General features: G+C 37.2%; 1 protein-coding gene across 1 annotated transcript in view; it reads left to right on the top strand.

Annotated features, from left to right (window-relative positions):
- The first annotated feature begins 474 nt into the window (after positions 1-474).
- LOC106095117 (homeobox protein H2.0) overlaps positions 475-23,193 on the top strand; it is a 113,146-nt gene continuing 90,427 nt past the window's right edge. Inside the window, exon 1 of the mRNA XM_059364806.1 lies at positions 475-1,034. Coding sequence (XP_059220789.1) covers positions 482-1,034 — 553 coding nt within the window. The 5' untranslated portion in view covers positions 475-481. The remainder of the gene's footprint in view (positions 1,035-23,193) is intronic.

Raw genomic sequence — 23,193 nt, 5'->3', positions numbered from 1 at the left:
CTGGCATACATTGTCCCACTGTGGCCATGCCAGTGATAGCGATGGCTGCTGCAGAGATTCCCCATGTGCAGCAACTACAATCACAACAACCAGCAACAATCTCAGTTTGTGTATCAATTTGTTGTATACACAGAACCCCCAATAAATGAACGAATCGATCGATGATCGCTGCTGTAGGCATTTCAGTGCGTTGTGGGACGTCTCACAAATCGATTTGATCTGTTGAGTAATACCAGCGAAGCGGAAAACCAAAACGGAATTTTATTGAAATTGTGATACAATCGGATATTGAAGTTTCATTGGCGACGGCAAAATCAAAACAGAATTTGGAGACAAATTTTACGAATTAAATAAATAGTGAACAAGTGATGAAATTGCATATAGGAAAATTTTGTAGAAAATTCTGAGTGAAATGATATCAAAGCAACAACAAAATATGGCAATTCTTGATGATGAAGTTAATTTTGTGCAAAACTCCAACATGCAGGAAATGCCTACAAATCTAAGTTTGGATAAAAATCAACAAAATTGTGATAGCCCAGTGAAAAATCAAGATCAAACAACCCATACAATCCAAAATCTTGTGCCCTTGGAAGATTTCAGTGATAAAGAGAAAATCGAAAGCATCAATGAAAATGTCCCCCTGAAAACAAATTCAAATCAGGATGAAATGAAAGAATTTTCCAATGAAACTAGAATTCAGCTTAGTTTTAGTGTTGACCGTTTGTTAAGCAACAAAACTTCACTAAACGAATCTTCTCAACAGCATCATTATCATAAAATCTCCACTCAAAGTAGTGATGACAATAAATGTTGTAATGAATTGAATAACAGCTACTCATGTTGCTCCCTGCCTAATTGTCTCGTGAATACAACAACGGTAAATTCCTCCGCGTCGTTGCGTTTTCCTGCTGAAAATGCCTTTCAGAATACCGAGGATATACATATGATGACCTCTTCTCAAAATGTTATGGATTTTAAATCAATTGTACGGCCAACACCGATGAGAGCAATGGGAAATAATTCCGATCAAGGTAATTTGCCATAAATGTCGTTTGTGAAATTAAACAAATTCTCACCTTGGAGTCTCCTGTGGCTAAACAAAATCGCAGGAGCAAAAAGTTTGTTTTTTAGAAACAAAAGCCATTCGTTTCATGTATAAATCACCAAAAACTCAATCGAATCAAAAAACTAACCACAAATATGCATACTCGTATAAAGAATTTTCTGTAAGTCCGTCTGAAGTCATGCTATATATAAGGGTAGATAGGATTACGTTGCAATTCATCATTTGCAATCACAATAATTAAGAAATTTGTTGAAAATAACTTAGGAGTTCGGAAGATGGCGTGATTCTGAAGACCGCCACACAATGACGCCATGCGCCCAATGAAAGAAGAACGAATGAAGATATCCGCTTGAATTTTCCATAGTTACTTCTTATTAATGTAGGTCGTTGGGGATTGCAACTGATGCTAGGATTCGAATCCACGTGCTCAGCATTATGGGCGGACATGCTAAACTCTCCGCTATGGTGATCATATCGATTGGGATATAGCCCCCATGTAAACCAATCCCCAGATATGATTTCTTAAGCCCCTAGAAGCTTGAATTTTTAACGATTTGGCTGAAATCAGGTATATGAAGGAAGTACATCAAAAAGGTAAATAAATAGATATAGCCCCAATATAAACCATATCCCGGGTTTTGACTGTTGGGGACTCTAGAAGGATCAATTACTTGGCATGATATCTACAATACAATTCAAATAGAAACTAATATTTTGAAGCAGAATTTTTACTTATAAATTAATTTTGGGCCTTGCTTATGTTTATGTATACTCTTTTAAATTTTAAAATAGATTGTGCATATTGAAAAGGCTATCAAGTTCAATTTAACGTTGTCACACAATTCTAACACAAACTTTTACCAATTATAAGCGGATCACAGTTGGTATTTCAAACTCTTCCAGAATATATTGGGATTTATTTCGATTTTATGATAATACATTGATACACAATTATATTAAAAACCTTCCATGTTGTTGGAATGATTTTTGCCATTGGACGTACTTATCAATCACTGGTTTTACGCTTAAATACGCAACCTCTCTCTCTCTAGTAGGAGAGACATAATAGAATAATTATTGGTCCGCTAAAGTCAAGGCTATTCGGCGGATAGCCCAACTTGTTTTAGCCGATATGTGAGAGCGCGCGTTGTCATGGTGAACAATGATCCGTCTTCTATCGTTAATTTTTCGAATTTCTCCCAAGCCTTTATGCAATCAAATTGTGTTGTACAACTAAGAATGGACCGTCATGCGGTTCACAGTGTTGCCAAATCTAATAAGTTTGCGCAATTGAGGAATCCTAGTAGGTCCAGAATCTGTTCCATCGAGCATGTCATATTTTGAATTGCTTGCAAACAGTCCTTTATAGGCCGATTGGCTTGACTGTAAAACCCTACAAAAAACGTTCCGAAATGTATATTATATCTCTAACGGTTTATAAGTTATTAGACCTACAATAAAACTTTTTTGAAATTTTAGTCAAGGTATCGTTAGTATTTCTGTAATTGTGGGACTATTTATGAACCGATTGAATCTTTTTTACATCGTTCGAAGGGTTGCAATATTTTCTACGAGTTAAAAAATGTTTATGCCAATTGTTTGTTCCTATTAAAAGTTATAAAAGTTATTCGCTTCAGAATCTAAAAATTCCGAAAAAATTAAAATTTGGTTCTTTTTTGTACAAATGTAAATTTATATCCTTCATAAATTTTTATTTCTTCCAGTATATGTTATTTTCTTTTTCGTATTTTAAAGAGGACTAAATGTAGATGCGAACAATGCTGGAATACTCCCGATTTGGCCAACCAATGTATATGTTAAGGCCGTGCCAAAATTGACAATTTTTAGACAAACAATTTTTCCCCTCAAAAAAGTCTATCAGCCTATTAATGACTATTTGGCAAGCAATTCAAAATTTGACATGCCCGAGGTGACCAACTTTCAAGCCCCATAGATCAGCCTCTGGACCCCAAACTTTCGATTTGGAAAACACCTCAACATTCGTTTCGTTCAAAAGCTATAGAATTATTTCCACCACTCGTCGATTTGGCAACACTGGGGGTGCTTAAAAGCAACACCACCAGTTTTGCCAAAGAAACAGGAGACCATTTGCCTCGATGTGCTTCTTCCACGAACAACTTTCGTAGGTTTCGGCCCGTCTTCGAAAATCCATACGGTGGATTGTTGTTTTGTTTCCGGTTCAAACGCATAGATCTATTGTAAACGTGATGGTATTTTTTCATCGTAGAAATCGATCATCCTCGTTCGGTTCCTAGAAGCTTTGTTTTTTGCTGGTTTGACAGAAGTTTGGTGTGTAGAATATTTTTCGTTGAAATGTACCATTTTTTGATAAAAAAAAAAACAAGTAAAAGCGTGCTAAGTTCGGCCGGGCCGAATCGCATTTGTCGAATTCTTTTCCCGGCATCTCTTCTTAGCCAAAAAAATGATAAAAGAAAAGATTTGCTCTGCTATTAGAGCTTTATCAAGATATGGTCCGGTTCGGACCACAATTAAATTATATGTTGGAGACCTGTGTAAAATGTCAGCCAATTCGAATAAGAATTGCGACCTTTGGGGGCTCCAGATATATATAGGGAGATCGATTTATATGGGAGCTGTAGATGGCTACAGACCTATTCAGACCATAATAAACACATATGTTGATGGTCATGAGAGAATCCGTTGTGCAAAATTTCAGGCAAATCGGATAATAATTGCGACCTCTAGAGACTCAAGAAGTCAAAATCCCAGATCGGTTTATATGGCAGCTATATCAGGTTATTGAACGATTTGAACCTAATTTAGCACAGTTGTTGGAAGTCATAGCAAAATACGTCGTGCAAAATTTCATTCCAATCGGATAAGAATCGCGCCGTCTATAGGCTCAAGAAGTCAAGACCCAAGATCGGTTTATATGGCAGCTATATCAGGTTATGTACCGATTTTAACCATACATAGCAAATTTGTTGGATATCATAATGAAACACGTCGTGCAAAATTTCATTCCAATCGGATATGAATTGCGCACTCTAGAGGCTCAAGAAGTCAAGACCCAAGATCGGTTTATATGGCAGCTATATCAAAACATAGACCGATATGGCCCATTTACAATCCCAACCGACCTACACTAATAAGAAGCATTTGTGCAAAATTTCGGCTAACTTTACTCCTTGGAAAGTAAGCGTGCTAGATCGACATAAAATGTCACGACGATCAAGAATATATATACTTTATGGGGTTCAGACGAATATTTCGAGTAGTTACAAACAGAATGACGAAATTAATATACCCCATCCTATGGTGGAGGGTATAAAAATTATTGGGATAACCAACAATTCCATAACTCATGAGCTAAACCTTAGTTTTTTAATAGCAATCCTTCAAAATTAATAACATTGTACGACACCAGTCGATTTTTCCAGTTTAGTGGAGTAAAAACAAGTAAAATAGTGCTAAGTTTGGCCGGGCTGAATCTGAATTGATTTTGCTAAATATTTATACAAAATAAAATTAGTTGAAAGGCATAATTTTATTCGACATACCAAACTTCTGTCAAACCAGCAAAAAACAAAGCTACTAGGAACCGAACAAGGATGATCGAGAGACCGGTTTACATGGGAGCTATGTCAGGTTATACACTGATTTAAACCGTGTTTGGCAAAGTTGGAAGTCGTAACAGAACACCGCATGCCAAATTTCAGCCAAATTGGACAAATATTGCGGCTTGTAAGGGCTGGAGATATGGCCCATTTGCAATCCTCAACATCGTACATCAATATTAAGTATCTGCCCAAATTTCAACCGGATAGCTTTAAGCTATCGTGATTTCGACAGACGGACTGACATGGCTAGATCGATTCAGAACATTGTGACTATCAAGAGTATATATACTATATGGGGTCTTAGATGAATATTTAGAGATGTTACAAATGGAATGACTAGATTAGTGTATCGCCATCCTATGGTGGACTTGGACTTGATAGGTCGAGTAATGCTGGTTAGGTTTAAGTGGCAGTCTGCCATCAACCTTACTTAGACGTTTTCGTCCATTGTGATACCACAGGAACAGAAGAAGCAAAGAAAGCTTTACAAAGCCCAACAACTTGGAAATCTAAACATCCGCTAAATCAAACAAGTTCTCAAAGAAATGAAAACCTAAAGCGGAAACCCGATATTCTCACAGCTTCTGCAGAAGTCGTTACTGCCAACCTTCAGTCGATTAGACAGTGACCTGTCATGACGGACACAATGTCTGAGACGTCTGTTATTGCCATTGACAGCAAAGCGGTAGATCTCTTCAAGTCTAGATTAGCCCACATAGTTTTGGAGTGCTCACAGCCCCCTCTTTGTGGCCATTCATAGATCCCAAGCCTCCCGTAATATATCTTTTAGTAAGTAAGTTTTTAATAAACTTTAGGGAACCCAGCCAGTAATATTAATTGTTTATTTCCAGGCTGGCTACTACTAAATCTTCAGTGCATAGCGACGGAAGAAGAAAAACAGTTAGGCTACTCATTGCAAGAATACAGGCTTTATGTCTCCCATTCCACGTACCCTTGAGTAGTTTACATCCCGGAATTCTTAGTCCACGAACCATTCCTCCACATACCCATGGTTCCTGTATAAGAACCACACCACGTCAAATCCCCCTGCCATCTGGAGGACCTTAAGTTGCGCCGAAGCGGCTTTACGGTGGTGAAGATTTATCTGTAGAAACCGGACCATATTCAGGATTCAGAACTTCCACCACTGTTGTGTTAGCCTAGTCTTCGGATTCTGCCAGGGGTTCATCCTCACAAAATTCATTAGATCCTGTACGCATCCAGGGACAGTTGAGAAAGCTGTGGAACCACTCTTCCTCAGAACACTGAACACTTGCGGTGTGGACGATTCCTCCTTAGAGGCTTCACTGGCTGCTGCCGTCGAAGTACTTTTTGAGTTTCGTCCTTCCCCGCTTGCGCACACCAAGAATTCAGCAACAACTGCGGAGTCGTCTCCTGATTCCCCAACCCCACCGCTTCTATAGACCTTCACTTTCAACTTGTTGGATCCGTAGGATACAACTCCTTCAGACGGAGTTTAGTTCGAATACTGCATGTCTCCGGTCACCATCATCCTCATCCAATCTACCAATCTTGAAGTCGGTGTTTAAAGATTGGCATTAAATTCCTTTAGTTTTCCAAGACAATTGGTGTTTCCTGAGCTTGAAACTTATAAAGCATCTCCCGTATTGCAAATTTTGCCCATGAGCATTCCATTACGAAACAGGAGTAAACTTCTCTCATATCAACGAGTGCTGTCCGATTCAAGTTTAAGCTCAATGATAAGGGGTCTCCTTTTTATAGCCGAGTCCGAACGTCGTGCCTCTGTGCGACACCTCTTTGGAGAGAAGTTTTTACATGGCATAGTACCTCACAAATGTTGTCAGTATTAGGAAGGGAAAACCACTGTTGAAAATTTTTTCCGATGGTCTCGCCAGGATTCGAACCTTAGATGGCCTCCACATATCCCTCGTATTAGAGTATACAATTACCTTTCAAACAAGTTACACATTTGCCGAGATCCGGACGAACACTGTTATTATGCACATTTTACACACAATTTACAGTCTACAACTACAGTTTAAAAACATTGGCAACATATTCTTCAATTTGTTACCCTCAAGAGCTTTATCCATTTGTTTCATTATAATACACTTCCAACTTCATTTATGATATGCAAATGTTTTTTTATACCCTACACCATAGGATAGGGGTGTACTAATTTCGTCTTCCGTTTGTAACACCTCGAAATATGCGTCTAAGACCCTATCTTATATATAAAAATCAAATTGTGTTTTTTGTCGATTTGTTTGTTTGTTTGTGTGTTCTTGAAATTTTCACTGATGGTTCATAATGATCCCGTGGTGAAAATAGGGTATTATATTTTTTGATGTCTGAAGGGGAAGCGAACCTTCCCCCCTACCCTAATTTTCAAAACCTACCAAATATATATATACACCAATCACGACAATATGGGAATCAAATGAAAGATATTTAAGATTAGAAAACGTATCTGATATCCAAATGTTTGGGGACCACCCCAACCCCCAAAACCCCCTAAATCGGACATATTTACCGACCATGGCAATATGGGACTCAAATGAAAGGTAAGTGCGAGTAAAATACGAATCTGATATCTAAATTTGGGACAAAGCTTCTGGTGGTCCACCTCTTCCCCAAAACACCCCCCAAACAGGACTTTTTTACTGACCATGGCAATATGGGGCTTAAATAAAAGGTATTTGAGTGTAGAATACGAATCTGATATCCAGATGTGGGCCACGTGTTTGAGGGGCCGCCCATCACCGAGAACATCCCCCAAAGAAGACAAATTTACGACCATAGCAATATGGGGCTCAAATGAAAGGTCTTTGGGAGTAAAGCACGAATCTGATATCAATGTTCGGGAAAAGTGTTTATGGGTCCAGCCCACCCCCATAACACCACCCAAATATGAAGTATTTGCTGACCATTGCAATATGAGACTCAAATAAGAGATATTTTAGAGTAGAACAGGAATCTGATATATATTTTCAAAGCCAAGTCAAAGCCCCTCAACCCGGTCATGTTTGCCGACTATGGACAAATTGAGCTCGAATGAAGGGTATTTGGGAGTAGACCATCACTCTGACATCAACATTCGGGTCCAACGTCAACAACGGGGTAGAGCAAAAGTTGACACCCACTTTCGGAACCAATTTTCTGGGGGTCTACCCTTTTCGCAAAATACCCCACAAACAGATATTTTTTACTGAACATCGCAATATGGGGCTTAAATAAAGGCATTTGGGAGTAGAATACGATACGGGCCAAGGGTCTGGGGGACCACCTCACGCCCGAAAACACCCCTAAATCAGACATCATGAGATCGGACTGAAATAAAGTATTGTAAGAATGGAGTACACCTTACATTTAAACCTAAATTCGTAGACCAATCATATGGGATTCAGAGAAAGACACTTATATTGTTAAACTGCGATATACTATTTTCGTAGCATGGTATTTCACTGAAAGCTCTTTCATTGGCAAAAATAAATATTCCAAGGAAAATGTTGTTCCATTTAAAGTAAAAGAAGTCGCAGCGGAGCGTGCCCGGTCCAGCTAGTAAAGTATATATATTCTTGATCGTCATGACATTTTAGGTCTATCTTGCCATGTCCGTCCGTCTGTCGAACGCTTGGCCCAATGACGTCGTCGGCATGTAAACCGTACCAAACAGTTGTTTTTTGTTGTTGAAGAGTTAATTCGTGAAGCACATGTGGATTTTTTCCTGACCGATAAGGCATATTCTGCTTTTAACGAAACCATTAAGCCAAAAATGAGCTTCGTTAAAATTAAAGTGAACGATCTAAAAGTGGCGATCACAAACTCCGAATTTCGGTAGTGAATTTGAATTCGTGTACTTTTCCATGATGAAAATGTTGCGTTTACTGAAGTAATTGACAGTGACATCTAGTTTATTAGTTTAGGAGTGCTTTCACATTTTTGGTTTTTTTTTTTGTGGCTAGACTAGGCCCCTTGACAAGTATACCAATCGACTCAAAATCACTTTCTGATTCGATATAGCTATTTCCGTCTGTCTGTCAATATTAATTTGTGAAAAGTGTAGATGCCTATGAAATGATAGCAGCTGATTTAAGTGCGACATTCTACACCGTAGACTTGGGACGGTGTAGGAATTGCAACATTTTTCACACTATGTAGGCAACACCATTACAAACGAAAACTAGACCCAGTGGTGGGATTAAATTTTTTGAGATGAACGAACAAAACATTTCGATTTCATTGCGACTAATAAATATTTTGATGACAATTTTTATTTTGTTAAATATTGTAAAAATTTATAAAAAAAAATCATTTTTCGTAAAATTGTTAAATAACAAAAGCATCATGTGTATTTATTTTATGTATTAAAATGAAAAAAAAACCATAACAATATCAATACTTAAAAAAATTCAAAATCTCAAAAAGTTGTAAATTTTTCCCCTAATTTCCCCTAAATTTCCATAAAAATATATACTTTAACGAATTTTTTATAAATGCGTTCACATTGGCCACTAAATTACTATACAAATATATATTCCATTTTTGCAGGAATTATTTCTAAATCTCAAATAAATCTATCAATAAAAGTACCATAACATGCAATAGTTTTCAAGAAGTGTGTATGGATGAGTGTGATGTGCACATTCATACACACTTTTGCTTGTATGTACGCAGTTAAACGGACAGGATTCGCTTTGGATTTAGTTAAATCCAGATCAAAAAAATTTCAATGTAAAGGTGCTATTATTTTTCTAAAGGTAAAATCTTCAATTTTACCTTTAGAAAATAATTTGAATTAAGATTTTTTTTTTAAATTTTTTCTACAAAAAAGAATTTAGTATAAAATGCTTCCGTTTGAGGAGACATGTGCAAAATTTGTCTCTAGAACAAATTGCATTAAAATATTTTCTTTTGAGAAAATTTCATTAAAATTTTGTCTTAAAAAAAATAATGATGGCCCAGGCTTAGGCCAAATTTGTATGTGTCTATGAAATAAGTCCCCATTAAATAACCCCCCAAAAACGAAAATTAAGTCCCCAAAATGTTATATAGAAAGTAAAAACAACTATTTTGGGAAAGTTATTTCGTTTTTTGGTGATTATCCTAATATTAATTTTCTCAATTTCCTCAAATATGAAAGAACCCCCAAATTAAATTCTTGGGGAGTCATTTAATTTGTATACCCTGCACCATAGGATGGGGGGTATACTAATTTCGTCATTCTGTTTGTAACTACTCGAAATATTCGTCTGAGACCCCATAAAGTATATATATTCTTGATCGTCGCGACATTTATGTCGATCTAGTCATGTCCGTCCGTTTGTCCGTCCGTCTGTCTGTCGAAAGCACGCTAACTTCCGAAGGAGTAAAGCTAGCCGCTTGAAATTTTACACAAATACTTCTTATTAGTGTAGGTCGGTTGGTATTGTAAATGGGCCATATCGGTCCATGTTTTGATATAGATATAAACCATATAAACCGATCTTGGGTCTTGACTTCTTGAGCCTCTAGAGTGCGCAATTCTTATCCGATTGGGATGAAATTTTGTACGACGTCTTTTGTTACGACATACAACAACTGTGCGAAGTATTATTCACGTCGGTTCATAACCTGATATAGCTGCAATATAAACCGATCTTGGGTCTTGACTTCTTGAGCCTCTAGAGTGCGCAATTCTTATCCGACTGGAATGAAATTTTGCACGACGTGTTTTGCTATGATATCCAATAACCGTGCCAAGTATGGTTCTAATCGGTCTTTAACCTGATATAGCTGTCAGCTGTCATATAAACCGATCTTGGGTCTTGACTTCTTGAGCCTCTAGAGTGCGCAATTCTTATCCCATTGGAATGAAATTTTGCACGACGTGTTTTGTTACGACATACAACAACTGTGCGAAGCATTGTTCACGTCGGTTCATAACCTGATATAGCTGCAATATAAACCGATCTTGGGTCTTGACTTCTTGAGCCTCTAGAGTGCGCAATTCTTATCCGATTGGAATGAAATTTTGTACGACGTGTTTTGTTACGGCATACAACAACTGTGACAAGTGTGGTTCAAATCGGTCTATAACCTGATATAGCTGCCATATAAACCGACCTTGGGTCTTGACTTCTTGAGCCTCTAGAGGGCGCAATTCTTATCCGATTTGACTGAAATTTTGCACATAATGTTTTAATATCACTTCCAACAACTGTGCGAAGTATGGTTCAAATTGGTCCATTACCTAGTATAGCTGTCATATAAACCGATCTTGGGTCTTGACTGCTTGAGCCTCTAGAGTGCGCAATTCTTATACGATTAGAATGAAATTTTTCACCACGTGTTTTGTTATGATACCCAACAACTGTGCCAAGTATGGTTCAAATCGGTCCATAACCTGATGTAGCTGCCATATAAACCGATCTAGGATCTTGACTTCTTGGGCCTCTAGAGAGCGTAATTCTTATCCGATTTGCCTGAAATTTTGTACGACGGATTCTCTCATGACCATCAACATACGTGTTTATTATGGTCTGAATCAGTCTATAGCCCGATACAGCTCCCATATAAATCGATCTCTCTATTATACTTCTTGAGCCCCCAAAGTGCGCAATTCTTATTCGAATTGGTTACCATTTTACACAGGTCTCCAACATATAATTTAATTGTGGTCCAAACCGGACCATATCTAGATATCGCTCTAATAGCAGAGCAAATCTTTTCTTATATCCAGTTTTGCCTAAGAAGAGATGCCGGGAAAAGAACTCGACAAATGCGCTTCATGGTGGAGGGTATATAAGATTCGGCCCGGCTGAACTTAGCACGCTTTTACTAAAAAAGTTAAGTTTTTAGTGATCAAAGGCGTAGCAGTGAGCTGTAGTACGTCATAGATCAAACATATAAAAAGGTATTAAATTCGCCGGGCCGAAAATTTTATACCCAAATTGCAAATTTTGCCCATGAACAATCCACTAAGGAACAGGGGCAAACATCTCACATATCAATGAGTGCATTCCGATTCAAGTTTAAGCTCAATGATAAGGGGCCTCCTTTTTATAGCCCAGTCCGAACGGCGTGCCGTAGTGCGACACCTCTTTGGAGAGAAGTTTAACATGGCATAGTACCTCACAAATGTTGCCAGCTTTAGGAAGGGAAAACCATCGCTGAAAATTTTTTTCTGATGGTCTCGCCAGGATTCGAACCCAATGTGGACATGCTAACCTTTTCGCTACGGTGGCCTCCATATTATACCCACCACCACGTATATATAAATATAAAGGGTGATTTTTTAAGAGCTATAGTAAAGTTAAAAAAAAGCACATAGAATTCAGAAAAATGCATGAATTCTTTCTTTATATAAATCGATAGTACGGTCCATATAATTTAGTGTTTAAAGATTATTCCATGCAAATGTTGATCGTAACTGCGCCTCAAATGATCCATCCGCTTAGTCCAATTTTGGAATACTTTTCCAACATTTCGACCGGTATTTCATGAATAAATTCTTCAATGTTGTATTTCCAAATTTACAATTCTGCCTATTTACGTATCTATTGAGCCAAAAATGAGCTTCATCGCTGAAGAAGAAGAAGCGCGCGATGAACTTTGGTAGCAGTAATGAAATTCAATAATTTGCAAGCGTTGTTCGTTTGTAAGTCGATTCATGGTTAAATTATAGACCGAACTGAAGATGTTTGACAGTGAAACAAACCACGAAACCCTGCTGAACACCCCCGCTAAAATCAATCAAAATTAGTCCAGATTTAGATAAATTCAATGATTTGGCCGAATTTGAACTTACAGTGTAATGGCCTTATTCACAAAACTTAATGAAGCCTTAAAGTGTTTATTTGAGAGTTCTGTAAAGGAAATCTGCTAACTTAATCTATTTTAAATCTACATTGAGATTTGTGTATACCGGTATAAGTGTATAGTCTAAGATACTTTCCCTTGTTTTACATTTGCAAATTTGTCCATTGACATTTCATTTAGGAACAGGGGCAAACTTCTAACATATCAATGAGTGCTGTCCGATTCATGTTTAAGCTCAAGATAAGGGGCCTCCTTTTTATAACTGAGACCGGACGGCGTGCCGCAGAGCGACACCTCTTTGGAGAGAGACCTCTTTGAAGTTTTTACATGGCATAGTACCTCACAAAACATTAGGAGGGGATAACTGCCGCTGAAAAATTTTTTCTGATCTTCTCGCCAGGATTCGAACCCAGGCGTTCGGCGTCATAGGCGGACATTCTAACCTCTTCGCTACGATGGCCTCCCATAACGTCTCCTCTCCCATATTTGGAGAGGAGATGTTATTCGATATATATCAACAAACGAAAATTTACAAAAATGTCGCTTACATCATTTTCATGGGAAGGCCTCGATATTACCTCGTTAAACTAATCATGATTCATTTATTCATTCACCTATTCACAACAATGGGTATGCATCAACAGCAGATATTTCAAATAATTTAGCTAAAGCGTATGCAAATTGTCTTCATCAGTCGATAAACAATGCGAAGCACTTAATTTGTATGAAATGGTAACAGAATATAAAATTGTTTCATCTTTATTTGCAATGCTGTGTGGCACCACTGCAAGGCGGATCCTCAAAGATAAATATTTCCCCACATTGAATGCATATCATCAGCAGTCGTAACCGAGTAGTGTTACAACAGTAAACCATTGAACGATGAGGAAGAGTAGCCGCCAGTGTTAATTATATTGATCCACATCATATGTGGCCATATTGTGGGGATTAGGAATTAAACTATCGAGAAAAATACCATTCGACTGGCCGACCGCCCAATTGTCGAGACCACCAAACTGGACCAATTGGTTATAATGTTTCAATTTGACGATAACAATGGAATTCTTAAACAACAACATTTGTAGAAAAAGAAACAACAACCTAAATTCAAATAAATGTCTTCCTGCTGTGCGGACATCAAAGAAGATCTTTAGCGTTTGTTTCACTTGGAATTGCTCACAGAGAAAAATTGCTGGCAACAAGATCGCCTGAACTGTTCCTTCGGTCTGCTAATGAGGGATGTTTGTTTCGATTGCCTTACTTCAATGCTTCCACAGTTGTGGTTACACACATTTCTCGCTACATTCGATTTTGTTTACTCTATTCTATTCGTTTTCATAAATAATCAATAGAATATCATACCTCCTTATTATTAAGACATCAGTCCACTTGGTTCTTTATTTGTTTCATTGAATTGTGAATTGTGGTTGCTCTTGCTTGGTTACCACCACAAATGGGTGGCTAGGTGGAGGTATTGGAAGCGGTGAAGTTTTCACCACTTGCAGAAATAAACAATATTTTTATTGCCTCGAAAGAATGTTATCAAACATTTGTGGCAGTTTCCTGTACGATAGAACCTCATTGGAATATTATTATGACCAAATGAAAACATTATATGTTATGATTTTGAACTCTGTATTTTTTGCCACAACATCATTTCATTGACTTAGATATACCTTCACTCGTAGGTATGCACTTCCGCAGGAAAAAATTGTTGCCAATCAGAAAATATTTGAAAAAATAATAAATTGGATAATACTTATACGCGTAACTTCAAATTGTAGATCCAGCCAACAAAACTTTTTGGAGGGCATCATCTAAGAAAACAATCTGTGTAACAAGACATGTTGGTTTACCAGCGCACTTTATGAAATTATTTATCTACATATATGAACTAAAATTGGTATCGGATGACCGTACACATATTTGTAATGACAAATTGCACACAGCTGAGAAAAACCACACTCCACCTAAATCTCAAGAGTCAAATTGTAATATTACGTCATATAAAATTAATATCAGATTGTATAGAGGGTGCCCCATAGAGCCTTACTTTTTTGAAAAAACTCTCGAATAGAGGGTTTGGCGGAAAGGGGAGCATCTGGAGAGGGAAGTCCCAAAGTTTGTTTCTTTTTCCAGTCAGCTGCTCATGCTCTGGTATATTTCTAATGGTCGTTCACTTGTTGCTACGCAACGTGCCTTCCGCGCTCACTTTGAAATTACTCCTCACAGACTCGATCCTAGTCGTTATTTGATTCTGTCGGGGGTTAACTCTTTTCGGGAGTGTGAAAGTGTCGCTATGCTCAGAAATGGACTTCAACTGACCATCAGAACTCTAGAGAATATCGAGAGAGTGAGGCAATATAGGGATCTAAAAGTCGATTTTCTATTAATCGACTTGTTGAGTAAAGTCGAAAAGTCAAATCGACTTTAACTGTTTAAAAAAGTCGAAAAATCGACTTTGAAGTCGGAAAAAAATCGAAAAAGTCGAAAAATCTAATAAAAATTCGGAAAGTTGAAATAGATTTTGTTTAAGATGGATTTTTGCCGCCGATTGTTTTGACCTTTTTATACCCACCACCGAAGGATGGGGGTATAATAATTTGTCATTCCGTTTGTGACACATCGAAATATCCATTTCCGACCCTATAAAGTATATATATTCTTGATCGGCGTAAAAATCTGAGACGATCTAGAAATGTCCGTCCGAAATCACAGTACAGTCTTTAAAAATAGAGATATTGAGCTGAAACTTTGCACAGCATTATTTTTGTCCATAAGCAGGTTAATTTCGAAGACGGGGTATATCGGACTATATCTTGATATAGCCCCCATATAGACCGATCCGCCGATTTAGGGTCTTAGGCCAATAAAAGCCACATTTATTATGCGATTTTGCTGAAATTTGGAACAGTGAATTGTGTTAGGCCCTTCGACATCGTTCGTCAATTTGGTCCGAATCGGTCCAGATTTGGATAGAGCTGCCATATAGACCGATCTCTCAATTTAATGTTTTGGGCCCATAAAGACGAATTTATTGTCCGATGTTGCCGAAAATTCCGACAGAGTGTTAATTTAAGCCCCTCTACATATTTCTGCAATTTGGTCTAGATCGATCAAGATTTGCTTTTAGCTGCCATATAGACCAATATCTCGATTTAAAGTCTTGGCCCCATAAAAGGCGCATTTATAATCCGATTTAACTGAAATTTGACACAGTGACTTATGTTTAATATTTTGTTATACACAATCGAACAATGACTTCTACTTATTAGTATTTGGTCCAAATCGGAACATATTTCGATATAACTGCTATGGGATATAAGGTATGCAATTTTCACCGGATTTTGATGAAAGGTTGTTTACATATATACCGAGGTGGTGGGTATCAAAGTTCGGCCCGGCCGAACTTGACGCCTTTTTGCTTGTTTTACCTACGGTTGCAATAGTTACAAAAGTGATCTGTGCAGCGAAAAATACCAAAAATTTCTCGGAATGGAGCGTTTTAAAAAAGAAAGTCAATAAAATGTGTGAACAATGTGGATATCAAATGAATATCTTCCAAAAAGACATATTGGACGTTCATATCAATAAGGGGCTTAAATGAAAGCTATTGGGGATTAGATCACAAATATGATACGAACAAAAAAAAAACCCAAAAGAGCATATTAGTCGATCATCGCTATATGGGACTCAAATAAAAGTTATTCGAAATCTATTGAATATGGCGTTAGCATTTGTGTACGAATATCTAGATGGCGCTTTACCTTCTAAAACCTCGTAAAACCACCTCAAACAGGTTAATAGAGAGTAGAAAACGAATCTGATATCCGCTTTTGAGTCCAAGGGTTTGGAGGTCCCACAATACACTCTAAACCGTAGATATTTACCGATAATGCCAACATGGGGCTAAATTAATGATATTTGGAGCGAAATGTATGAGGGGCTATCCCACCCCCAAAAATTACTCCTCATTGCCTTTAGTTACCTGAAAACAAAAATTTGGTAACCATTGTTCGGGTAGGTTGCCGGGTTCCCATAACGACAATATGGGACTTAAATGAAAGGCAGTTGAGAGCAAAAAAGTTAAAGCGCAATAAATTCGACCGCGCCGAATCTTATTTACCCTCCACCATGGATTGCATGGTACAAAATCTTTGAATGAATTTCCCAAATTCTTAGGAGCTATAGCAAGTTATGTGCCGATATTGACCGTGCTTGTAATGTCTGGTAAAAGTCATAAAAAATATCATGATCACAATTCCAGTCAAATCGGCTTGTGATTGCGCCCTCTATAGACTCAAGAAGTCTATTCGGTCGATCGGTTTATATGTGAGCTACATCAAGTTATGAGTCAATTTAAATAATACTTAGCGTAAACATTGGTCGAAACTCTGCATTCAAAATTTTAGGCCAATCCGATAGTAATTGCCCCCACTAGAGACTCACGAAATCAGATAGAGCGATCGGTTTATATTGGAGCTATATCAGGATATGGACTGATTTGGTCCATTCAAATTCCCATCTGACCTAAGCTCATTAGAGATATTTGTGCAAAATTTCAAACGCTTAGCTAAAATTGGCTTGTCGAAAGTCGGCAATTTGTATACCCACCACCGTAGGATAGAGGGTATATTCAGTTAGTCATTCCGTTTGCATCACATCGCAATCGTCTTAAAATTCTAAGACGATTTAACGATGACCGTGCGTCTGTCCGTCTGTTGTACTCACTCTATACCCTTCAAAAATCGAGATAATGAGCTAAAATTTGGCATAGATATGTCTTTTTGATGCAAGCTGGATAAGTTCTTAAAAGGGTTAAATGAAACAATATGTGTATATAGCTTCTATATAGACCGATCTGCCGATAAAGGGACTAATGCCCATAAATGATTTATTTTTTATCCGATTTCACTGAAATTAATTACCTGATTTCGCTAAAATTTGAAACAGTGAGTTGTTTTGAGCCTCCCGATATCCGACCCTAATATGGTTCAGATCAGTTTACATTTGAATATAGCTGCCAAAAAGACCAATATTTTGTTCTACAAAATTGAACAGTGACTTATATTTATTAGACCACTCATTTATTTATTAGACCACTTTCGTGCCGAAGGGGGTTTACATATATACCTAAAGTTTGGCCCGGCCGAACTTTGGATACCCACCACCTCGGGCATATATGTAAACCACCTTTCATCAAAATTCGGTCAAAATTACATACCTTATGTCCCATAGCAGTTATATCGAAACGTGATCCGATTTGGACCAAATACTAATAAGTACAAGACATTGTTCAATTACGTATAACAAAATATTGGTCTTTTTAGTAGCTGTATCTAAAAATAAACCGATCTGAACCATATACGACACAGATGTCGAAAAGCCCAATATAAGTCACTGTGTCAAATTTCAGTGAAATCGGATTATAAATGCGCCTTTTGTGGGGCCAAGACTTTAAATCGAGATATCGGTCTACATGGCAGCTATATCCAAATCTGGACCCATTAGGGCCAAGTTGCAGAAAAATGTCGAAGAGAATAACACAACGCACTGTCCCAAATTTCGGCAAAATCGGACAATAAATGCGCCTTTTTTGGCCCCAATACCTAAAATTGAGAGATCGGTCTATATGGCAGCTATATTCAAATGTGGACCTATCTGGGCCAAATTGAAGAAATACGTCGAAGAGCCTAAGTAAACTCACTGTCTCAAATTTCAGCGATATCAGACAATAAATGTGCCTTTTATGGCTCCAAAACCTAAAACCGAGAGATCGGTCTATATGGCAGCTATATCCAAATCTGAACCGATCTAAGCCAAATTGAAGAAGAATGTCGAAGGGTCTAAGACAACTCACTGTCTCAAATTTCAGCGATATCAGACAATAAATGCGCCTTTTATGGCTCCAAAACCTAAAACCGAGAGATCGGTCTATATGGCAGCTCTATCCAAATCTGGACCGATTCGGACCAAATTGACGAACGATGTCGAAGGGCCTAACACAACTCACTGTCTCAAATTTCAGCAAAATCGGATAATAAATGTGGCTTTTATGGGCATAAGACCCTAAATCAGAAGATCGGTCTATATGGCAGGTATATCCAAATCTGAACCGATCTATCCAAATTGAAAAAGCATGTCGAAGGGTCTAAGACAACTCACTGTCTCAAATTTCAGTGATATAAGACAATAAATGCGCATTTTATGGTTCCAAAACCTAAAACCGAGAGATCGGTCTATATGGCAGCTATATTCAAATCTGAACCGATCTGGGCCAAATTAAAAAAGGATGTCGAAGGGCCGAACACAACTCACTGTTCCAAATTTCAGCAAAATCGGATGATAAATGTGGCTTTATGAGCCTAATACCCTAAATCGGGGGATCGGTCTATATGGCAGCTATAACCAAATCTGGACCGATCTGAACCAAATTGAAGAAGGTTGTCGAAGGGTCTAACACAAATCACTGTCATAAATTTCAGAGAAATCGGATATTAAATGTGGCTTTTATGAGCATAAGACCCTAAATCGGCGGATCGGTCTTATGGGTTCTATGTCAAGATATAGGCCGATATAGCCCATCTTCAAACTTAACCTGCTTATGGACACAAAAAGGCTCTGTGTAAAATTTCAGCTCTATATCTCTATTTTTAAAGAGATATAGAATCTTAGATCGTCTAAGATTTTTATGCTGATCAAGAATATATATACTTTATAGGGTCGGGAATGGCTATTTCAATGTGTTGCAAACGGAATGACAAAATGAATATACCCCCATCCTTCGGTGGTGGGTATAAAAAATAGTTAAAAAAAATTTTATGAAAATACTACGTCAATACAAATGCTCTAAATAATAAATGTATGAAATTCCATCCAAATCTGACAAGGGAATCGAGGGTCAAGCGTTAATGGATTAGGACCGTTCAATATGGCAGTTAAATTTAAATAGGGTCCGATCTGGCCAAGTTCGGTTCGGTTATCGGAAGGCTCAATAAAACTGTATTAAATTTCAGCGAAAAGAAAAGAGCTAGCCGTTTGAAATTTCAGCGAAATCGGATAATAAATGCGTGTTTTATGTTCTCAAGACCCTAAATCAGGACATCGGTCTTTATGGCAGCTATATTCAAATATGGTACGACTAACATTGTACACTCAATATTGAGGTGTAACTGTATCGCAATTTTAAGAGCTTTAGCCTAATCCTCAAAGAAAGTAACATTTTTAAAGTTTTAGTGCCTAAATGTACGATTTAAAGAAAAAAACCCTAGTCGGCCAATATATACGGTTAAAGTGTAAATATATCGCAATTTTGAGATCTTTACCTCCATCCGTAAATAAAGTACCATCTGTACATTTTAGGACCTAAATGTAAAATTTCCAAAAAATCTTCTAGTCATCCGGTACATACTGTCAAGATGTGTAAGTATCCTAAATTTCAGAACTGTACCTCAGTCTGAAAAGAAAGAACGATTTTGTACGGTTTTGTACCAAAACATATTGCCAAGATGCACCCCAAATTTCAGAACTGTAGCTCAGTCTGAAAAAAGTACCATTTTGTACGGTTTAGTACCAAAATGAACGACTATCCAAAAAAACTTTAAGTCGCCCGGCACAAACTGCTATGATATACCTGTACACTAAATTTCAAAGCTGTAGCGCAGTCTGTAAATTAAGTACAATTTTGAACGTGTTAGTACCAAAATGTACGAATATCAACAAAATCTGTAGTTCAATCTATAAAGGAAGTAGCAAATAGTACCAATTATAGCATTAAAGTAAGACTTCTTCCACTCTTGGTACGATCGATTTCAGCATTTCGTGTTTGGTACAGCTTATCGATTTTTTGTCAAGACTACGATCATTTTTACCAAGTTATTTAATTTTTTTTTTTGTACGTTTTAGTACCAAAATGTACGAATATCAACAAAATCTGCTAGTTGCCCGGTGCATATTGCCGAGATGTGCAGATTTCAGATCTGTAGCTCAATCTATAAAGAAAGTACCATATATTACCAATTACAGCACTAAAGTACGTTTTCTTCCACCCCTGGTACGATTGATTTCAGCATTTCGTATTTGGTACAGTTTATCAATTTTTTTGTCATGATCACGATCTTTTTTATCAAGTTATTAATTTAAACCTTCTCCGTTCACTGTAAATGTAAATAAGCAATTTCGTACTATATAGTACTTTTTGGTACCAAAATGTACGATTTGAGAAAAAACACTTAGTCAGCCAACATATAGTTTTTAGTTGAACATACATGATAAACTTCAGAACTCTAGTTCAATCCGTAAAGAAAATACGAATGGTACTAAATACGGTACTAAACGTCCGTTTCTCCCGTTTCCAGTGCTATTTTTCATATTTTTCTATCTACCACCTTTATTTTGCAACAACAATCACTTAAGGCAAATTTCGAAGTTCTAGCTCTACCCGTTCGTCCTATTCAAAATTCACCTATTTCGTACCTTTATGGTATTTTCTAGTTCTTTAATGTACAAAATTCCAAAAACCTTTTTTGGCCTCCCGATATAGTTTGCCATAGTGTACTAAAATTCAAAGATCTAGCTCAATTAACAAAAGAGGTACCAAAAAGTACCAATTGCGATACTCAAAGCACTATTTCTCCAGCTTCCTGTATGATTTTAGGAAATTTTTTCATTAAATCTTAGTTTTTCGAGGCGCTCTTTTATTTGAGCAAAAAACATTTTCCTACCCCTCTCCGTTCGCGCTGGGCAAACATTAGCCATTTCGTACTTTTTAGTACCTACAAGTACGAATATCACCAAATTCCGTCTATGAGGCAAAAACAACATTCATGTAAAGTTTCGTGATTCTAGGTTTGTAAAGTTTCTAAATACAGATTTGGCCCGTTCAAGAACCAGCGTATGGAAAATATATGGATTTGTGGCAAATTTAAGCTCAATATCTCAATGGAGCCGTAGCGTGATGAATATACCCTTCATTCCAATAATTTAACGCACTTAAATTATTGCGTTAGTTTAACCCCCTAGGTTTTTAGTGGTCATGCCACAGAATTTTCTGTTGCCAAGCGTGATAAGCAAATCCGTTGCTTTAATCGACTTTACATGTCACAAATCGATTATTTGTAAAGAAACAAACAAAAGCGTGCTAAGTTCGGCCGGGCCGAATCTTATATACCCTCCACATGGTGGATCGCATTTGTCGAGATCGCAGTATCTCCTTTTAGGTAAACAAAGAATAATAAGGATTGTTATGCTCCAGTCCATTCGGATAAGAATTGCGCATACAAGCCGCATTTTTGTCTGATTTGGCTGCACGTAGTGTTCTGTTATGACTTTCAACAACTGTGCCAAGTACGGTCCGAATCAGTTTATAACCTGATATAGCTCTCATGTAAACAGATCTCTCGATCATCCTTGTTCGGTACCTGGAAGCTTTAATTTTTGCTGGTTTGACAGAAGTTTGGTATGTAGAATAAAATTAAGCAATTCAACTAGATTTATTTTGTATACATATTTAGCAAAATTCATGGTGGTGGGTTCCCAAGATTCGGCCCGGCCGAACTTAGCACGCTTTTACTTGTTTTATTTACCAGCCTCAAAAAATAAAAATCACAGACAAGTTATGCGACAGTTATAAAACACACACCATGCTGAAGAATACTGGTTTTCTTACTCATACATTCTCAAAAAAAGTAAGAAAGATGTGACTTAGTATTATTCTTAAGAGCCAATTTTGTGGCAAAATATCGAATCGGATAAATGACTCTTTTTGGCCATTAGATATATTAAAAATAAGTGTGAATTTCGCTTTGCTGCCATTTATGTAATTCAAGACTACCGTTTAAGAAAAAATGCAAGCGAATTTTAACGTCATCGTACTAATCGAAATGTGAAATAACTTGGGTTAAAAAAAAACAATGCTCGGTAGAAAAATCAGAGATATATCAAAATATGTATTTATGATGCGAATATTTAATAATCCAGATTCTTTCCCATAGAAATAACTTTTTTTCTTGTGCAGTTTCAGTTTAATATAAAAGCGGGATTTTTTCAGAAAAGAGATTTTCACTTAAGCGAATTCAATTGCAATGAATAAAACCAAAAATGTATGGGATTTTCTATCAAGTTTCACTTAAGCAGGTTTTTTCACTAAAGCATATTACAGTTATGCGGTCTTGACTGTATATCTAGATTTGAACCGATTCCAACCATACCTGGCACATCTGTTTAATGTCATATAGAACGTCACAGCACAAAGTTTCAGACAAATCGGATAAAATTTGCGCTTTCTATAGGCCTACGAAGTATAATCGGGAGATCGGTTTATATGGGAGCTATATGTAAATGTGGACCGATATGGCCCATTGATAATCCCAACCTATGTACATTAATAGGAAGTATTTGAGCCAAATTTCAAGGGCCTACCTTTACTCCTTTGAAAGTTAGTATGCTTTCAACGGAAAGACAGATAGACGCACATGGCAAGATCAACTTTAAATATAATGGCGATAAGAAATATATATACCTTAAGGGGTCTTAGACCAACTTTTCCATGTGTTACAAACGGAATGATGAAGTTGGTATACCCCCATCCTATGGTGGAGGATATAACAATAACTGAAGTACTTTTGCATTTATTGACTTTTCATATAAGCTAGTTTCTCTGACGCACACTGTATATAAAGGATGATTTTTTAGCTATTAACTTTCTGGCAACACTGGTATAAACAGCCAGACACGTTTCGT

This window comes from Stomoxys calcitrans, chromosome 3 (assembly GCF_963082655.1).
Source record: "Stomoxys calcitrans chromosome 3, idStoCalc2.1, whole genome shotgun sequence".
NCBI lineage: Eukaryota > Metazoa > Arthropoda > Insecta > Diptera > Muscidae > Stomoxys > Stomoxys calcitrans.
The sequence above is the reverse complement of the archived record's forward strand: the minus strand, read 5'-3'. Positions and strand labels throughout refer to the sequence as shown.